Below are 20,931 nucleotides of genomic sequence, written 5' to 3'. Positions count from 1 at the left end.
TATCAAAATGAACAATCATGACAGACTGAAGTACAATGAAGCACAGAGACCAATGATATGTTTCTCATTTTTGTTGGTTTGAGATATTTTATTCTACAAAGGACTGTGGCACATACAAAATCAATTTGTTCTCAAACTAATTCAAACAAGTCATAACCTCAAAAGAACCAAAATATTATTTTTTATATTTACGTCAAACGTTCAGATACACAATACACTGAACAAAGCAGTAGAGAATGAGTCGTAAACTCAAAGTCAGTGGCTTCATTCAGCCTCATTTGAAACGCTGCTTTCTTCTGCTTCTGCATCAACATCCTCAGACTCCTCTTCAGGTTCAGCATCCACATCCACGGGTTTAGCAACTAACTCTTCAATGGGTTCGTCTGTCTTTTCTGTGATGGAGCTGGACTGTGATACCTCCTCAGACACCTCCATCTGCTTAAAGTTAAAGTCATTGGTCAGACATGCTATTCACTCTTGTACTGGTCTGTGATGATGATGATGATGATGATGATGTTTTACCTGCAATGCTTGTTCAGACGAGTCGTCCAGTGTAGACTGGGCTGTTTCTTCCTGCTCCATGGGCTCTTCTACTTCTTCCCTCCTGGCTGGGATCTGCTGTTGTTGTTGTTGTTGTTGTTGTGGTGCTGGAGGTTCGGTAAACACTATGGGTGTCGGGGCTGGAGGTTCTGCTTGTGATACTGGTGCAGGCATTGATATATGCTTTGGTACTGGCACCTTAACAAACATAAGTGGACAAGAAAGAGCATTTTATTTGTACATTATCCAGAGATTATCTATCAACATAAATCTTTCTGTGTAGCAAGACTGTGTCCACAGACCTTTATGAATCACGACACGGTCATGTTAGCAAAAATTTGTCTACTATAAATAGCGTAGTGACTATGAAGCACAGTCGTCAATTTCAAAGAAAGCAGCTTTCAGTTGGTCAACGTGGCGAATTCACGTTAACAACTTAAACTGGTTGCGAAATCTTTTACCTTCACACAAAATGGATAATCGTGCGGATTCCTATTGAAATGACTGGATTTCACCCATGAAAACAAACAAGAGTAAATGTGACTAAACAAAGTCAGTGTGGAATGCAAATTCACCCCATCTATTTTGTGAATGCATGCTATAAGTCTTATAGAGGTAGATACAATTTTTTATTATTTCATTAGAATGTCACAAGTCAATCTTCCAGTGAAAACACAGTCACGTTTCGCTTAACGTTCAAATTGTCACTTTTAACACCTAACCTAAATATACAAAACAAAAAAATAGTTTGTATAACATTTCATGACGGATCTTACCGAACATCCAAACTAATCCTGTGCTGGGCTAAATGCATCATCACGTCCTGTTTTTGGTTTGTTTTAAAGTCTTTGGTCCATGTTGTGTTCATATTTCAGTCAGTCTGCACTAGAGTTTGTTTGGAGACCTGGGGCCTCATGTATCAATCTTGCGTACGTACAAAAACTTTGCGTACGCCAGCTTTCACGCTCACGGTCGGATGTACTAACAGTTAAATCAACGTGAGAATGTGCGTTCCTCCACGCCAATTTCATGTCTGGCGTACGTACAATTCTCATTGTTTTTGTCCGTTGGCTTCTCTTACAGGCAATGAAGTTAAGTTCCAAACATTACACAACGAATTGTGCTACAAGCTGTTCTACTATAGCTGTTTGTGGCACGTCAACATGTAACACATTTGCATAATACCTGCTGGGTCAAACTAAGGAAATTTTAAGATCAGGAAGAATTTATTGCTATGTCAAGGAAACAGTTTATTTTTTTCTGTGAGGGCAAAACATCATTATATGGACTTGGGAATCTATCTATCGCACTACCACCTGTGGGAAGCATTGCTATTAATTTGCAATTTATAAAATAATTTACATATATTGTCACACGAGCCTTATGGGAATATTCTATCAACTATGCAATTAAGTAAGAACGTATAAAAGCAGATGCAAATTGATACAACCCTTAGTCTATGGCAATGGCTGCTTTGGCCTTATTAGAGGACATTGCTAATTGCAGAATCCGAAGAGAACGAGTTTTTAGGGACCACAGTAATTTTCTGGCCCAGGATGATGACTGGCTTATCAGCCGTTTCAGATTTCCAAGGGCTATCCTCTTGGAGCTCTGTGTTGAGTTGGGTCCGAATCTAGAGAGAGAGAGACAGCGAGGAGCCACGCAATACCCGTTCCCTTAAAGGTGCTGACAACACTTGGTTTCCTGGCAACTGCTTCTTTCCAAAGGGAACTGACAGACCGCTCAGGAATAAGCCAGTCGTCTTTGAGCCGCGCAATGCCAGCGGTATGGGTCGGGATCATCCGCATGTCTACCAGGTATATAAGGTTCCCATATGATGCAGTTGACCAGCCAAACATTAAAACGCAATTGCAGCGATAGCCGGTTTTCCTAATGTAAAGCGATCGACTGCACACACATTGCTATAAAGGTGCCATCTGAAGAAGAATTTGCATATGTGAATCGGAAACATTTCCATTCAATAAATGTGCAGATAATATTGGTCACCTTCGTGGCAGCCCTGTAGTAAATCCGAATCTCCCACAGCAGCAGATACTACTACAGAGAGTAAAGTGTCACCCATAATTGAGGCAACTCTCTGCTCAAAGGGTGTACGTTCATCGACCCCTTTACCACTGCCTGTTCTGCCCACACTCTGTCAGTGCGCAGCAGTTCCATTTAATGTCCAGCTTTATATCAGACCATTTCTTTTTAAGGTCATTTACAGTGCGACTTTCAGATCCCACCGCATTGACGGCATCAGACAAACTCTCCGATAGTTCCAAATATTTTTTTTTCTCGTTTCTACCTCCGATAGTAGCACCTCCGATTCACTTTCTGTAAAGTTTCGCTTCTTGCCGCTTGCTTTAGCCATTTTCTTACTCCTTTCTTTTGCCAAAGTGGACTCATTACCATATTTAAATGTATTTAATTAAGGGAGGAGACTGGGTGGGGCGTTGTGCTCGTGCATGTGCGCTCATTTTTACGTTAATTGGGATGTACAAACAGAATATGCGTGGGATCCTTCGTACGCAGAGAATCATACATCTGGGTTTTTTTGTGCGTACGCACATTTACAGCTTTGTCCGTACGCAATGTTTTAGTATGAATTCAACGCAAGTCTTTGTACATGAGGCCCCTGATCTGAGACTTGTTTGGTGTGCACCACGGTTCAGATGGCAGTGTTCACACTTATTCATATGAAAGGTGTGTTCACACTTGGCATGTTTTAAAATGAACCCTGGTGCGATTACTCTGATAGTGCACTTCATTTGAATAAGTGTGAATGCTGCCAACTGAACCCTGGTGTGCAGCAAATGAACTCCGGTGCAGTTCGTATGAAAAATGAAAGCAAAACGAACCAAAGACATGTAAACGAACCAAAAACGGGGCATGATGTCACAAGATGCGACCCTAAAAAGGACAGAATGCTCAAGCATACCATCACAGTTCGGTACAGGCATCAGAACCGCGTCTCTTCGCAAAGAATCTTCATTTATGTTGTGATGGAGGGATTCCAGCCGCTGTTTTTACTCCTTTACACAGAAGCTCTTCACGAGTTCTCAGCTGGTCAGAATACCATCATATGTAGGCTACGCACATACAACGAGTGCATTTAGCCCAGAACACAGCATTGTTTTGGATGTTCGGTAAGTTCTGTCTCAAAATATACGAACAGTAAGGTTATGAACGTATCCCTATGCCTTTAGGTTTGGTGTTAAAATGCCAATGTGGACGCTAAGCGCACCAAGACTACATTTATTTTATTTTTGGTCCGGACCAAACGAACGGAACTACAAGTGTGAACACACCATAAAAGAGCAATCACACTAGAGTTAATTTCAATCAAACCAAACCTGCCAAGTGTGAACTTAGTTTGCTTTAACCCAGCCCCTCTACAATCAACTGCCATCTTGCATTCAAATTTAAGTGCAACGTCCACATCTCAAAATCCAATCAACAATCAATGAATAGAACCATTTTTTCTTCGTTGATAATCTGTTACATGCAGATGTACATCACAATAAATGTAGAAAAGATCTGTCACTACTCCAGTTTCATCACAACATACTTCTCGCTCTCGCTCTCTCTCTTCAATGACTTCTGGATGTTGAAGTTCAGGTTGTGGTTCTGGCTCTGGCTCTGGCTCCGGCTCCGGCTCCGGCTTCCTGTTGTTGGCCTCCAGAACGGTCATTATAGATGTTGGAATGTGGGCTTGCTACAGAAACAATAAAATATTTTATAATTAAAATTATTTTGAAGTAAAATTGTAATAATTGAAGTTCTCATCTAAAACACAGAATGCACAAACTTTTGCCACTTATTCATATCGATGTTTTGGAATGGCATTATAATAAAATTTGAAAAGAATATTTTGCATGCTGTGCGTGTTTCACATATCAAGCAACAGTGTTATTTTAGTATTATTTACCAATATTTTGACTTTTTAAAAATATTATCACTGTTATTTTCAGTTTAAATAATTTTGTTCTTTTGTAATTTTTTATTATCATTTTTATATTTTGATTTAGCTTTATTTTATTTCAGTTTTAGTTTAATATCACACACACTACCAGTCAAGTTTAGAATAATAAATGTTTTTTTTTAAAGTCTCTTATGCTCACCAAGACTGCGTTTTTTTAAATAAAAGTACGGTAAAAAAGTAATAATTTAAAATATTATTTTAAAATATTTATTGCAGTGATGCAAAGCTGAATTTGCAGCATCATTACTCCAGTCTTCAGTGTCACATGATCCTTCAGAAATCAGTATAATATGCTGATTTGGGGCTCGAGAAATATTTCTTATTATTATCAATGTTGAAAATTTTTTTTGCTGCTTAATATTTTTGGTGAAACCAATGATGCACCAGCATTCCACTGTTTGGGGTAAGTGAGATTTAAATAAATGAATGAATACTTTAGTTCAGCAGTGTATATATATTTATGATTTCAGTCTGAGTAGCCATTCATTTCCCAGATGGCACTTATTTGGGACAGTATCGTTATACGCACTTGGTGAGGGGTGAAGGAGTGCACGTGCTGCAGGAGGGGCTCCCTCATCTCCGGGCAGCGCTCGAACACACTGGCCAACTGTGGTGGAGGCAGCTGGAGGAGGACGTTGTAGGACTGGGGTTTGGTGCGCTGGCAGCACTTCACAAAGCCCTCCCACACTTTAGGATACTTCCACACCTGTACAATCAATCAACTAACAGTCAATCAGTGTACAGGTTTATCACCACAAGATTATAAGATGAGAGCCGATTATGAGATTACTGGCATTGGCCGATAACTGTGCCGGTTATGAGTGTGACGGGTTCTGTCCATTGACCTGTTTGAGGATGAGTCGAGCTAGGATGTTCATGACGAAGCCAGCCAGGCGAGGGTACATAGTGAGGGACTGAATGACTGTACGCATCAGCAGTATGGGGAGAGGAGTCTGCTCCATCAACTGCTGCATCACCACCGCCAGCACCTCCGACGTGTACACGTTCTTCTCCCCAAAACACAGGTTCGTGGCTACAGGCCAGGGGGAAAGAACACCAAAAAACATTAAAAAGGGCAAGAAGAAAAGCAAAAGAGGGAATGAAAGCGTTCTCTCCACATTGGAGCCATTTAATGGGCATCATTATTAATATATGAAACATCATTTAAACTACACTAAATTCAACTAATTAAAACATTCATATATACAGTATATAGCCACACAATCATATATACAGTAGCGATAAAAGGTGATGTCCAAATTGACAAAAAAATATATATTTAAAATAAATTTTAAAAATGAGGGAGGAACAAAACACTAAGGGCCAGATTTACTAACAGCTTGCTCCAGCGCAAACCCTATTTTTTGTCGTTAAAAAACTACTGTCAGGATTTACTACAGACGCACAGTGAAAAATTAGCGCTGAAAAGGTGTGGACAGGGTTATTTTTGCGGCTGACCTTATTGCATAATGCATTTGTAGGAGCTTCCCTTTCAGACGCAAAATTTATGGGAGGAGAGAATTTTTTTAATTACTAATTTACTTTGTAATTTACTAAGGTTTGCACGTCAATTTAATGGTGTTTGCGCCATTATTTACCGCCCAGAAAAAGTACGTCTTAAACCGGAGGCAAATTTCAATCAATCAATCAAACATTGCTTATAGAGCGCTTTTCATACAAGAATGTAACACAAAGCGCTTTATATTTGCGCTGCTCTTGGTAGATTGGGTTGGTCATTATGGAAATGATCCGACTGAGCCTGTGTTTTCATTTGCGCATCGTAAGTAGATCATGTGCAGAACTTTCCACTCCCATCAGCGCTTTTATGGAATTGCGCTCTCACACTACATTACCAAGTTTTTTTAGTAAGATATACTTAACAGGGCAAAGGTATTTATTTAACAAAATTATTTAGCAAAAACAGCTACAAGGTTGATTTAACTATGCAGAAAAAGTGCATGACAAATAAAACAGTTGACTCCAAACACAACTACGCAAAATGCTTACAAAATCTTTACATTTTAAAGCAATATTTGAATACATTTTCCCAGCCCAGACATAAATAAATCATAATTATTATAGATGAAATCAGTAACGAACAGAAGTATTTAACTATATATTTTAATTTTAAAATATTGTTTAAAAGGCTGGACAGGGATACCTTTGATGATTGACTTCATGTCACACTTGGAGGAGTCAATGTTGTGTAAGGAGATGAGGAGCTCTCCAGGAGTGAGTGGAGACATGGAGGAACTGCCCTCACCTACAGAACAGACAATCCCTTTACTTCACTACTACTGATCTACAGCAAAAAATCACACTGAAGTGACATCATTCTCAAAAGAGCTTCAGTCAACCTATAATACATAAAACACAAAGAAAACCACCACATTTTGTTTTTATCAATATCACCACACATGCACAAGAGAGATAGCAGGTATTACTGTGTTGAGTGCCCAGCAGTCTGTTGAACACCTCCTTCACCACGATGGGATTGAGTTTGATGAGTTTGGGAAGAGCCTGGATCACTTCATTCTGTTCGACACAATCAAGATACCATTATCAATGCAGTCTTCACAGAGCCATATTAACTGCCTTTTAAAGTGCAATGTGGCAGTTAATGTGTTCATTTCAGATATTAAAGTGTTAAAAGTAATTAAAAGCTATTTTTTTTTCCACTTTTTCACTATGCTTGATCTAGGATCCTGTCAGTAACCTGCTTGTCTCAGTGATTACAGCATGCAGGTGTATGTGCAAGTACCAATAGTGATGCTGATGTTTTAACTAGTAAATGTATTACTTGTTGTGACAATGAATACGCAAAATAAAATTGAAAGTGGGGAAAAACTAACTGACTATGTGAAAGTTGTTTTAAGTTCACTTAAAATAAAAGCTTTTGAAATAATTTTAATATTCTGTAATTAATAAGAAATGAAAGATTTTAAAACATCTGATAATTTGACGTTTAGGTTCAGGATTTCCAGGTTGGCCTACAAAAATACACATCACTGTAGCGGTTACGATTACAAATGTTAATCTTAGGTGCGATTAATAACAAAAATCTGTCAAATAATAATTTTTTTATCAGATCGACAGTCTTGTTCAGGCTCTAAAACCTAAGCGGTTGAGCCTTGTTCAGAGTGACTTTAAACTCCCAAGGCCGTGAGTTATTGTTTTTATCATGTGTAAAAGAGTTGCAGGCACAACAACAACACCTAAACTACGGCAAACACAGGACAGAATCAGATGAGATGAGACAAACCTTCTCCAGGCCGTTGATAACTGGGATGAGGAAACGAACATCTGGCACTCGCTTATGATAAAGATCCCTCACCCTCTCCACCAGCTCAGGAGATGGAGGCACTGTGGAAACCATACAATCCAAAAAATGTAGACAATACAATCAACATTTACTAGATGCATAAACGGACACACTCTTTCTCTGTTTCACACAGACCTTTATCAGTGAGTATGTGCAGGCAGCGAGTGACCAGCGTCTCTGCTCCTTTAGGACAGTTCTCCACCAGGAGCAGCAGGTCAGGAGAGCTCATTCCCATTCCTCTTATCTATTGAAAAAACATTGATTAAACAAAACAATTAAAATCATCATATTGAACCATTTTAAATGAAGAATGCAATAAATAAAATTGTCTGTTAGCTGTGAAGCCAGTTATATGCTATAATACCAATGCTGTTATTGTTCAGTTTCAGCTAATACCCTTTTACGCATATTACTTTAGATGTAGTGTGTAATATAGCTGTTTGTGAATGTAAAAGATCTGTAAAGTTTTAAGAACAATTCAAAACAAATAAAGCTATCGTCTCCTAGAATAGAGATTTGATTTCTGAACTACCAAAACGAAATCATCAGTAATTCGAGTTTCATTTCACATTTGCATAATGCCAGTTTATGGTCTTCATTGGCTGCTCGAGAACAACGTCTACTTTGACACTGAAACACTAGTTGTAGCTGAGACTGGAAGAGTTTGATTCATGTTGTCGACATGTCAAGAAGATCCTGTTTTCTGCGCTGCGAAAGCAAATCCACTTTGCATTGACTTCAGAAAGATCAGGACTCTGTGTGTCACTGTGTACACAAGTGCTGAGGAAGAGCTGAAATTCAGATATAGAAATGGGCATTTCCGACACACACAGTAAGTGGTAGACCAACCACAATAGACTGGTCCATCCGACCAATCAGAGAAGAATATGCTCTTGGAAAGGAGGGGTTTAGACAGACCATATCCTTTATGGAAGTTTCAGACACTGTGAGAAAAGTGAACCTGCAATGCGTATTATGAGAAAAAGTGTTGTTTTTTTAACCTCGGAAGCATGTAAACCTATTTTAGGAGATTAGCACAATAGTCCCAAATATTAGATGGAAAAACAACTTGTTTAACTTAATTATGCTCATTTAGGTTAATAATTTTGTTTAGTGGGTCTACTAGAATAGGTTACATGATTAAATGTTAAAAAACACTTTTGTCATCCTGTTTTCACCCTCTGTCTGACTGCTCTGTTTAAGGTTCAGTTTCTTTAAAACTCATCTTCGAAAAGCGCAGTCTACGGTGATTGGTCAACCGCTTAGAGTGTGTGTCGGAACTGTAACGCCCCTTTACCATAACTGGCGCATTTCAACTCCTAGTGCTGTAAACAGGCAGTAAAAACTACTGTATCTACGCTATGATGGGGTAAACTACCCCATCAACAATGCCAACAATGTCAAGAAGAATAAGCAGATCGACCAGAACTGCTGAGGAATATTGTTAAAAAAAATTAACTATTGGTTCTTCATTTCCCAAGTCCATATAATGATGTTTTGCCCTCACAGAAAAAAATAAACTGTTTCCTTGACATAGCAATAAATTCTTCCTGATCTTAAAATTTCCTTAGTTTGACCCAGCAGGTATTATGCAAATGTGTTACATGTTGACGTGCCACAAACAGCTATAGTAGGCACTGTCAGGTTGTTTCGCTAACAGTGTGCTGCTGGTCATGCACTTCAAACTCCTTTTTACCCCTAAGCAAAGAACAAAAATAAACTTTGCAGTGATTATATGGGGGTCACTAGAGGGCCAGAAGGTCTTACAGGCTGTTCGATGACCCTGAGCACACTGCGCTTGATGTCGGCGATGGCCTCGGTGTAAACAGAAGCCAGCTCGTGCACCAGACGATGGTTGAGGGGCAGAAGAGACAGATAGAGGTAAAGGCACTGCCGCACACTCTCCTCTGTCCAGGGAGATGCTACCTCTGAGGACACAGCAGGATTGAGTAAAGTCAACATTATTTTAGAGCACAGTACACCATTGAGTTTATTTACACTAGTTGAAATTTTTGAGTAACGGTTTCTTTCTCAATTAAGGAAACTTAAAGGGTTATTTCAACCAAAAATACCAATTCTGTCATCATTTACCCTCATGTCGTTCCAAACCCAAAGACATTCATCTTCGAAACTCAAATGAAGAAAATTGTTTCCCTCCATTGAAAGTCTACTCACCGAAAATGTTCATAAAGACATCACAAAATAAATCCATATGAATCAAGCTTTTTAATCCAAGTCTTAATATTAAATTAAAATTATTATTATATCATAAATTGGGATAAATCTAAAGACTGTGAAAAGTCTTCGAACCTGTATCCTCTCCTGCTCCAAACAGAAGAGACGGTGGATTTGGGTGAACCAGAAACTGCATGTAGGTGAGAGCGAATTTCTCAATACAGTCCTTCAGATGTTCCTTCTCATACATGCGCTTGATGAAACTGAGAGCAGTGGACCGCACCTAAACATCATTGGGATTGTTATTATACTACTATGAAATGAATTAATGCAACAATGAAAGACAAATGATTAGAGGTTAACCTTTTCTTTTTCATGAGAGCTGAGGTTCAGAAGGACATTGAGGTACTGGTACTGTCTGGAGGGGCGTTTGAGAATGAGCTCCTTTAACGTGGACATGCCCAGGTAAACACGCGACTGAAAGACAAGTGAGGAAAATATGATTATAAATGTGATGCTCCACGAGAACTTTTTAAATGATGGCTTCAGAAACGTATGGATGTTAGTGCAGAAGAACGGCTGACCTCATCCTCACAGTAGCGTTGAATCACCTCCAGTGCCGAGTCTGTAATAACCGGAGCCTCCAACACAAGCTTGGTGAAAAGCCTGAGACAAATGAAATCCAGGAATAGTGCAGATATATTAAGCATGCCAGAATATAAAGGTTAAAGACAGTCTTGCAAAGTTACACTTTTCTAGTTCACATAAAAACATGCATTGAATTTGGGTAGCTGACCATGAAACATTATTTGGGAAGTTGAAATGTCCTGCATGTACACATCCAAAACCATTCTAAACAGCATTTTGGCAACTATTTCTTATGGATGCAGATTCTAATTAATTGGGAGACTACCTGGAATATTTGTACTTTTAAAAATGTATTTGTCAATGCAGGACCATTTAAAATTAACTAATGAAGGCAATTAAAAATTTAAGTAAATTCATTTTCTCCCTAAAATGTTATTTTGACTACAATCATATCAGTGGATTATAAAAAAATATCCACATTTAAGATGGCAGCCATGTTGAGATCACATAAACAGTCGAGCACTACTTATTTTATTTATATACATCTCAATAATCCAATACATTTAAATGTAAAAATTAATAATGGGTAACGATGATGCCTGCATATCTACAACGGCATTGATAACGGAAAACGTTTAGTTCAGTATAATGTATGACAAGGTTTTACAAACTGGGGTTATTGAGTTAATGAAACGCTAATAATTAATTAATTGATATGTAAAGTGAAAATAAACAAATAATTTTAAAATGAAAACAAATCAAAATAAAACACCAAATAAGATGAACTATTATACATTTACCCGCATATCATGTGACCATTAACCAATTTCAGAAAACTGTGAACATGTGAATGTGCTGTTAAAATATTGAAAATTAACTTAAAATCTCAAGGGTTCCTTCAAGTGAATATTTCAGGTCTGACAAAAGTTTGAGAATCCCTAATGTATAACAACATTGTATCAGCAAGAGAAACAAACAAAAACTGCACAGTGAACATATTGATGAACTATTTGATTTCACTGTATCAAGTTGATAAATAATTTGTGATGTTATGAGGTGTTTCTCACCCATCCCTCTGCTCAGGTTTCTCCTGCAGGCCAGACAGAAGTGCGAACAGACAGTGCTCATAGCTGTCCAGAGATCCAGAGGGCTGCTGACTCAGGTATTCATTGTACTCGTGGTACAGCAGGGAAAAGGCCAGCTCACTTCTGCTCCGCATATCCTCCAAGATAAACTGCAACAAGTCCTTTTTCTTCCCTCCCTCAAACTGGGTCACCAAGCGTGCAAGCAGCTTCACACGGACCTGGGAGAAGATAAAACACACAGATGACTCTGTTGAATGGATACAGTGGCTGAGACGATGCATAGAAAAGTCCCCAAAAGCAGACTCACATGGGACATCCCAGTCTGTGCAATCGCCTTTTCTGACTGGAGGATTCTCTTAATGGCCATGTTGGTAAGTTTCTCGATCTGAGACGCTGAAAATGGCTGCACCACGTCCGCCAATTTGAACACTTTTTTTCTCCCACTGGCACCAAGAGCTCTGAATGAGGGTTAATGGCGAGGAAAACAAAAAGAGACAATTAAACCACACAAATACAATGTTTCTGTTTCAAAACGTAGTGAGCCCCTAACTAGACAGCATTTAAGACAACCTATTATGCTTTTGACAGCGAGTGCTGTTTGAGCATGAAAAAGGTCTGCAAAGGCCCAAGGCATACGCAAAATAAAGGGCCGTGGCCTCAGTTGTGTTACTAGTGTGTTGAAACTAGAGCCCCTTTCACACAGCGCGTTGATCCCGGCAAATTGCCGGGAAATTGCCAGAACGCCTTCTGTGTGAACGCAAAAACGACCTGGGATTGATGCCGGGATCGATGCCGGGTTGGGGACCTAGTAACATTGCCGGGATCAGTCCCGGAACGTGCGCTGGGTGAACAAAAGCCGTAATCAATGCCGTGTCGTTATGATGACGCTGATGTGAAGTGAAAGCAGGCTAGTGAAACGGTACGTGATGCGCTAGTTTATGATCGAATCAGAGAAAAAAATGCACAAGCGTGGTTTCTTGAGAGAGAAATCGCAGCTCATAAGCAAACTATAGACGCTGCTGATACATTACATGTCACATCGATGTCACATGTCTTTACGGGATTTTTAGGGGTTGTGTGTGAACGCACTCTCTGTTTCCGGAAAATCACTGGCAGTGTGAATGATCCAAAATCAAACGAACCCGGGTCAAATCCCGGGACACTTTATCCGTGTATTTTCCGGAATCTCTGTGTGAAAGGGGCTTAGCGGTTATGCTAAGAGGCATGACATAAGGGGCTTTCGCACCAGGTAGTTCTAGGAACTTAGTTCTATGAACTAGTCACCAGGGTGGTTCCCCAAAAAATTATGGTTCCCATAGGAACATTTTCCTGATTGCATTCGCACTGCCAGTAGGAACTCTGAAGTGATGTAAGCCGTGCTTGTAGTTGTGACTTATTTTGACTCCGCTGAGAAACACCAGAGCCTGAGCACACAGTGCTCGCATTCTCCGTGTTCATTAGATTACAATCTGTCTAACAGTCCTGTCTAATATGTTATTAGATTGAACTCTTATTATAGAAAGTAGACAGTAATGAAAAGGTATTAGCGTTTGCCATGTTGTTGATTTTCCAGTGTTACTAGCTGAGCAAAAATACATAATCATGCTTGGCTCCCTCAAAGTTGCATTGGATTTTCTTAAGAAGCCCATCTATCACTGTTTTCCATGTTCATATAGTTTGTGGAGTAAATATATAGGCTATAATCTGTGTGTTTACACGGCTTTGTTTTTAAATGGCGGGTGCCAGTGTTTTGCATGCGTTCTGCTCCCTGGTAGAACTACTCACTGGTAGTTCCTATACTGCTGGTTTAGGCCCTATTCTGAAGAGCTAAATTAGTTCCTCCAAAAGGAGTTCCTAAAACTAAAATCGTTCCTAGTTCCTGCGGTGCGAACATGCCAAAATCCGGGTACTTCGGACAATAGTTCAAGGAACTATGAAAAGGTTCCTCCCCTATAGAGACTGATATTTCTTTAAAACATGACAGGTGACGTCATCGAATGGAAATCGGTTCGTAAGATCAGGCAAATTTAGTGACTACCGGTCAAATCATAGAATGTGAGTTGGCGCATATAGCATCCCTAGTGTGTGTACATGTTGTGCTATGGAGACACTCTTACTTGGGCTGTGAGGTGGGCAGTATGGGCTCTGGAAGCTTCTTGATCTGAGGTGCCTCTTCAGTGACAGGGCTCTTGTAGGCAGCCACCGCCCCAACCACTGAGATGGCTTGACCGAGGGACACTGCAGACAGCTTGCGGATGATGAGAGGATCTTTGGAGCTGGACTCAGCCACTCCTCCCTCTTCCTCCTTCACCTCTTCATCTCGAGCCTTACACTGCTCCAGCCCTGTGTAAGAGGAGATGCTGTTCAACATGCAATGCTGCGCTATGCACAAACCCCCTCACCATCTTTGCATCTGTGCAGACAGGAACTAAAGGAGTTTCTCTCTTCCTTCAAAATATCCATCACCTCACCTGGTCCCAGCCCAGCCCCAGTCATCTGTGTGGCCATCATCCTGGCTAAATGTTTGATCTGAGCGTCAGTGCCGGCCGATTCTACAGGCGTGTAGGTGGCCTGGAAAGAGGCTGGCATCACTTCAGGCAGGTAAACCATACTGATGAGCACCTGCATCGAAAGGAAGCAGAAAATGTGAAAAGTTAACACACATACAAGTTGCAGGAATAAGACTGTGTGCTACTCAACACAAGCTTTTGACCAATTAATTATCCATTTTGACTTTCAGTCTTTTGAATTAGATTTAAATGGTTGTTCTTTTTAAAAGTCAAAATGTTTTAAAAAAAGACCAATAATGAATGAAATCATAAAAATGCCATGATGTCATAAAAATGATGAATGCACAATTAATCAAAATAAAACTGAAATCGTGGTATGTCTTAGTGTGATTTTTAAATTTAAAACGGCTGTAAATTGGTCTGTTGCGCTGCATGTTTCAGAGTGAAGCGTGGCACTGTGTTCACCCGGTTCACAGTAAAAGCCACAAAGTTGATGAGGTGCTAACAGGTGACTAAGAATAGGGGTGGTACTGAATAAACATTAAAGTAAAGTACTGAGAAGTTTTGTTTTTTTTACTCATTTTGTTCCTGTTCTTTCTATTATATTTAAATACACAGGTATACATGTATGCAGTTAAAATATAATCATAATAATGGACAAGAAATGTTGCTCCACACAAACTCCATCGCTGCATGTCACTTATTTTCACATTCGTATAATTTCCAACATTTTTCTGCATTTTACCATTTGTAACGAGAAGCATCAACTAAAACCTAAACTAACCAGAAAACCTGCAGTTTTCCACCGAAATAAAAAAACCTGAAGATTTAACGTTTGAAAGGGAATATTTTAAGACATTTTAGTATTTTAACTTGTAGAGAAAAAAATATACAAAAATCATTTTTTTCCATTTTAAAGTACAACTGTATTATTTCAATAGAAATAAATTGCAATGTTAATTTTTTATAATTACAGTTAAAAAAAATATATTAAAATGCATAAATTTATTTACTACTACTACTAATAATATAAACACTGTTCTTACTATTATTTTAGCATTTGAAGAAACACATTTTTAGCTCCTAAACCAAACCTACCACACAAAAAATTCAAGGGGAGCAACACACTTGCTAACTGTGTTACGGACCAGAAATGTTAAGGACCGAGCAGCTCAGCCACAGTACGCACCAGGTTGGCCACATTCTCTGGGGACAGCAGAGGCAACAGGAACTCAGCAGTGAGATCGATGGCTGATTGGGTGCCAACGGAGGAGGATGGTTTTGGAGTGACGACGGGAGCTGGTTCCTCCTTATCCTCATCATCCTCCACTAGAGCGCCCTCTGCAATCACAAACAAAGCATTATTCCCCTTCTTTTCAAAATCAATACCAACAACTGTTTGATCCACACCAAACAAGGAGCAATCCAGCTCATTAAAACAGCCACTCACCCATCTTGATCCTCTTGCCCTCAACATAGGGCTCATGGTGGAGTCTCTTACGGGGTTGTACGATGGCTGGCGTGCAGCGGGTGATCTCGCTCTGAGACATGCCGAGGTCCTGCAGCAGAGTGGAAATCTGGCCCTGGAAGTCCACGCTGCTGGGGTGCTTTAGCACCGCCACCAGATGCAGCTTCAGGTTCTTGCGCACACTGCTCACTTGAGACTTAGCCAGAGTCGGGGGCAGGTTAGCTGGGGAACACGGTATAAGAGATTAAGAATTAGATTTGAGTTGAAAGCTCTCAATAATGTCAGTAAACAGAACTCACCATGTAGCGTCTCATAGGCCTGCACCACCTCAGACATGAACATGGGCCGCTGTCTGGCCAGAGTAGCCAGTGATCCCAATGCAGTGGTTAGATTAATGCTGGAGATGGCAGGGTGCACCATGAACTTTAACAACTGCTCCAAAGCCGACTTACCCTCCTCACATAAAGTGTCTTAGAGCAGGACAGGAGGAAGTGAGGAAGATGAGGAGAGAAGAAAAGGGAAGCAAAGGAAGCAGGAGGAGAGAATTAAAATATTTTTGTAAAACGTACTAATTAATCACATTGTTCTATGTCCGATCAAACTGATTGGCTGGAATCAAAACGGGGACGGTAATAGGGGAGCGCTTGTGCATTAGTTCTGCCCACTACCAAAGAAACCGGCAGTGGCTTTTGCATGCTATTAAAGGCTGAATAATCCCAAATGAACTCTGTTAGAAATATCTTTTACATATAGCGCTGTAAAACTGTAAAATTACAAATCTACTACTTATGGCTGTTCTAATTTCTACATGTTCCAATGTTAAATCATCTTCAAACATTTGGGTAAATAGTTTTGGGGGGAAAATGGTTCTATGGTTGTATGGTGTATGTTATGCTCCCAAATGCACGCTATAAGTAAACCAGAGTTGGCGCTCTTACACACTGCAAACACTGGATCATGAGCTACATGCGTGCCACGCTTCACTCTGAAACATGCAGCTCATATATTTAGTTACATAAATTGATAATCATTAGAGCTGTATAATTCTGAATAAATTGTTTTTTTTTTGGTTTCAAAAAGATATTGAGATTCTCCCACGAATCTGAACAGACAACTAAACAAAACAACACGTAATTTACTAGAGGTTCTGACAAAATGTTACTTGCTGCAGTCTATTTAAACTGTTGGTTACACTTTATTTTAAAGTGACGTAGTTACATTGTACCGAGTAATATTAATCAACAACATGTATTTACTATAGAGTTACTGTTAGGGTTTGGTTTAGGGTTAGTTACTAGTAATTATACAGTACAAGTACATGTAGTAACGTGTTAACTACGTCACCTTAAAATAAAGTGTTACCAGAATGCTTAATTAATCTAAATGAATTTTTTTTTTAATCAGTTGAAATTAATGAATCTAAGAATCTTCATACTTATACATGACAACAGCACTCCTTGGTAAAGGTTTAATAGACACAGGCGAATTGTTGTCATTTTGGAATAAGATTGCGTGGGTGTTTGAATCGAGATCACCATCTTTAAACGATTAATCGATAAAAGCAATATTGCGGTTTCTTTATCATTTTGATTCGTCGTAGAGCTAGGTATGAATTTGTTTTTATTCTTTTTTTATTGAGTTTGAAAATGTGACTCTGCTCTAACCATATCGAATATATGTGTGGTCTTTGGGGATTTTGTCCAGGCTGATGTCTCCCTCCTGCTTCTTGGGCGTGTCGGAGTCGGGTGTCCGTGGTGAAAGAGTGATGATGAGGGACTCTGTGAATTTGATGGCGTGAGTGCGGACTCCATCGTTATCGGAATCCAGCAATGCCAGAACATCCTCTTTCATCTGGGTCACCATATCCCAGCATGCCTCCTGCATGTCCGTCACACTCTTAGTGCGCACTAGCCACTAACAGAACAAATAAAGACCATGTCAGACACCTAAAAATATCAGCCCAGCTTAAGAATAAATGCTGTGTAACAACTTGATACCTGTAGAGCCACTTTATAAAGCTGAGTGAGCGTCAGAATGGCCTTTTTCACCACATTCACACTGTCATCTCTCATCAGCATGTTCAGGTTGGCAATCAGCCTCAGCAGAAGCTCATTGTCTCTTTTGCTGTATAAATAAAAAGCAACTGGTCATGAAGTATTGGTCAAAGTATTACGTACTGGATGCTTACAAGCGCACTAGCCAACACTCACCTTGCCTCCTCAATGAATCCGATGACAAACTTTCGCACCTCTATTGACTTGTCAGTCTGAAATGCGATGATTTCCTGTTGAGATTGGATAAAAGCAGAAAACATTCATTTAATTTCTGTGTAGGCAACATTTACTCAAGTTGGTGAAGATTGTATGGATGATGAAACTTACATCCAGAAAATTATCAAGCAATGAAGGGTCCTTGTTGATAATCAGCTCCTGCACCTAATAATAAAAGGACATAAACATGAACACTAAACATTTGATTTTTATATTTATGACAATATGGAAAGGATTTTAAAACCTGTTTGAGGACAATAAGCTTTTCCTCTGTAGAGATGAGGGCGGCCTGGTTTAGCAATTCTACCACCTGATAGAGAAATGCAATCCATGCCAAATGTCACATTTTCAACAAACAAAAAAACAGCAATAACTAGTGCTGATCCTCAGTAATAAGTAATGATGGCCAGTGTGTTACCCTCTCGCTGGTGGTCATGTCTAAGGATGCGTCTTCCTCATTGCTGAATAACTGGGAGCTCACGCTACCACGTGCTTGTTCTCCCACGCCTGATGCCATTATGAAAAAATCTAAAGAAAACAAAATGACAGGTCTTCATAGAAGGTTCACAAATGGTAAAAGTCAACAAGAAAACAACATGGACCTTTTTTTATAGAATATTACAGTATTTATAATAAATGATTTATCCGTGCACATCTTTTATTTTATATGCCCTCATAATCTTTAATCAACTTGTCAATCACATGAGATCCACCAATAGCAAACAACAAACATCCAGTGAACCAATCAATTCAAAATAGAGAAAAGACTATATCGACTTTAAATTCTAAATTAACATGAAGAAAAAGGGTGAGCACAATTTCCATTTTGCAAATAGTTTAATTTAATATTACTTGGATCTCATGTAAAGGTATGGTGAACAATAACAACAGGCATTTAACTGGACGCTGGAAGATAAATTTAACTCACAATACATTCTTCATTTAGAACAATTATCATACTACATAAAACTCACTAATAATCTTTTTCTTCAAACATTAACATGTGTAATGTTTGTGTTCCATATCAAATACAGAACATTGAGGAATATGCTCAATAATAATATTAAAATAAATAATATCCCCTAACAGAATTCCGTTTTAAAGAAAACCCCATCTAAGCAGTGCTTCATCTAGAACTACCTGTAATTTTTTCACAATTCAATGCGCTTTTCATTTTCTTACATTCTTAGTAAATTAAATACAACTTATCATCATTTTATCAAACCTCTCTTAAGGCAAGATACTGCAACCATTTTGTTCTCTTGCTCTGGTAAATTTTGATTCAATTTTGGGCTATTTTGCTTCCATAACATTTCAGACTAGTGGAAAGAAAACTAGCCTAAACTAAAACCAAAATACACATTTAAGTGTTTATTACATTACACTTTATCTGTTTGTGTCTGTATATTGCAATTTACAATGCAAATCTTTAAAGCCCATATTCCCAAAATTAGTTTTCCCCCCTCATGCACTGATCCACAAATCTCTACTTAAGTAACACCAAGCTGTACAGTTTTGTTCTTATTTTAAGGTTTTTATAGAGGAGTTCATACATCTTTCAAATAACATTTCTTTTAACATTTTATTTCTAAAAAAAATTTTATAAAAAAAAAGAAAATCCTAAAGAATTTATTTTCTGACTGTTGATTGATGAAAAGAGATTTCCCCATGTCACTGCTATAAAACATCTACCGCCTGTTTTTCCCCTCTGTAAAACCTGTTTACCATATTCACCTGTGGTGTCTAGACTTAATACTTAGAGCAAAAACCAAACTAATACAAGCCGAGACAAGAAACCCGTCAGAGAGGTGAGCATAACTGTCAAAGAAGCAGACATCTGAGGCCTGTTTAAAGAACTTGTTGACCATGTGGTAAACAGAAGATTTATCATGGCATAGATTGATAACTGAGTTTGCCCTAGTCTACAAAGGTCAATTAAGCCATCTGTACTTTTACAGTACACAAGTGCACAGCCACTGGGATTACTGTATACAACAGTTTTACACAATTCTTGGAAGTATCACTTAAGTATAAGTATTAGCACTCAATTTACAAATTAACATAATACAGAATAGCAATGTCATGTTTTCTGATATTAGAGCATGATTTAATGAGGTAATGTAATGTAACATTAAACGGTACACTTACAGTATTTTATTCAGCATATTTAAGTGCAAAAATAGACGTTTTCTCGCATAACTTGCTGGTTAAAATTACTCAATCATTAGTAAATTCAAATTTTGTCATTACATCTTTCAGTTGTCTTATGTTTTGAAACTTGCGCTTGTGTGAAAATGAAACATGTTCAAACCGAATGAAAACAATATTAGGGTTTGAATTAATGACTCGCTTTTACAAGTGGGACTAACGTTAGTTTGGAGTTTCAAAAAATTTACCCGAGGTAATACAGCTTAGCGAGACAAATGGTCGGGGAAACACTGACCATGATGCAGATAAAAGTGCTGAATTTTTTTTAGAACTAGTAACGTTAACGTTACATATAGAAAAATTAAAATGAATAAAAAATAGTTCGTTGATTTCTCATAGAAAATTGGACTAATGGTAGCTAGATGGCTTAATCTTATAAAACAGTCTTCCTTGCAGTCATAAAATAGCATCTTTAATAAATGAGTATGACAGAGAAATCAAACTTAGTCAACAGAAATCCTTTTAAATTCTATAAAATCTGGGGAATTAAAATTTTGAGTTAAAACCTGTCGGTTAGCACTGACGCTAACGTTACCAATCTTTTAGGCATGAAAAAGCACAAAACGTTTTTTACCTTACTCAGAACTTGTTTTGATAAGTTCTCACGTTGGAATTACATATTCTTGTAATTCACTTAGTTGCAAATTCACCAGTCGTAGCAATTATTATAGAAAAGTATTCATTTGCGGCATGCTAAGAGAAGTCTACTTCCGGGTAAAGCTCTGAACGTGAACGTAAGGTTCATGGGAAATTGAGTTTCTTTTTTGCATTGAACACACC

At 38.7% G+C, this 20,931-nt stretch overlaps 1 protein-coding gene across 2 annotated transcripts; it reads right to left on the bottom strand.

Moving 5' to 3' along the window:
• Positions 1–67: 67 nt before the first annotated feature.
• sympk (symplekin) lies at positions 68–20,896 on the bottom strand. Of its 2 annotated transcripts, none has more exons than XM_077206583.1 (27): positions 20,726–20,896; positions 18,362–18,471; positions 18,188–18,253; positions 18,055–18,108; positions 17,884–17,957; positions 17,671–17,797; positions 17,338–17,587; positions 15,973–16,143; positions 15,656–15,895; positions 15,395–15,546; positions 14,167–14,317; positions 13,813–14,038; positions 12,003–12,153; positions 11,678–11,913; positions 10,607–10,688; positions 10,386–10,499; positions 10,158–10,305; positions 9,615–9,775; positions 7,983–8,091; positions 7,788–7,888; positions 6,970–7,060; positions 6,687–6,788; positions 5,371–5,558; positions 5,055–5,231; positions 4,112–4,258; positions 523–738; positions 68–438 (listed from the first exon to the last, which is right to left on the bottom strand). In XM_077206583.1, the coding sequence occupies exons 2-27, from the start codon at positions 18,458–18,460 to the stop codon at positions 265–267; spliced, it is 3,807 nt and encodes a 1,268-aa protein (XP_077062698.1). In that variant the 5' UTR covers positions 18,461–18,471; positions 20,726–20,896; the 3' UTR covers positions 68–264. The 2 variants fall into 2 exon arrangements, with proteins under 2 accessions (XP_077062698.1, XP_077062699.1); XM_077206584.1 differs by having other exon boundaries at positions 68–435; positions 20,726–20,887.
• Between the last annotated feature and the right edge of the window lie 35 nt (positions 20,897–20,931).

This window comes from Siphateles boraxobius, unplaced genomic scaffold (genome assembly GCF_051911475.1).
Source record: "Siphateles boraxobius isolate OS27281-9 unplaced genomic scaffold, OSU_SipBor_1 56, whole genome shotgun sequence".
In the NCBI taxonomy this organism is placed as follows: domain Eukaryota; kingdom Metazoa; phylum Chordata; class Actinopteri; order Cypriniformes; family Leuciscidae; genus Siphateles; species Siphateles boraxobius.
Note: the sequence above shows the minus strand (reverse complement) of the source record. Positions and strands in the feature narration are given on the sequence as shown.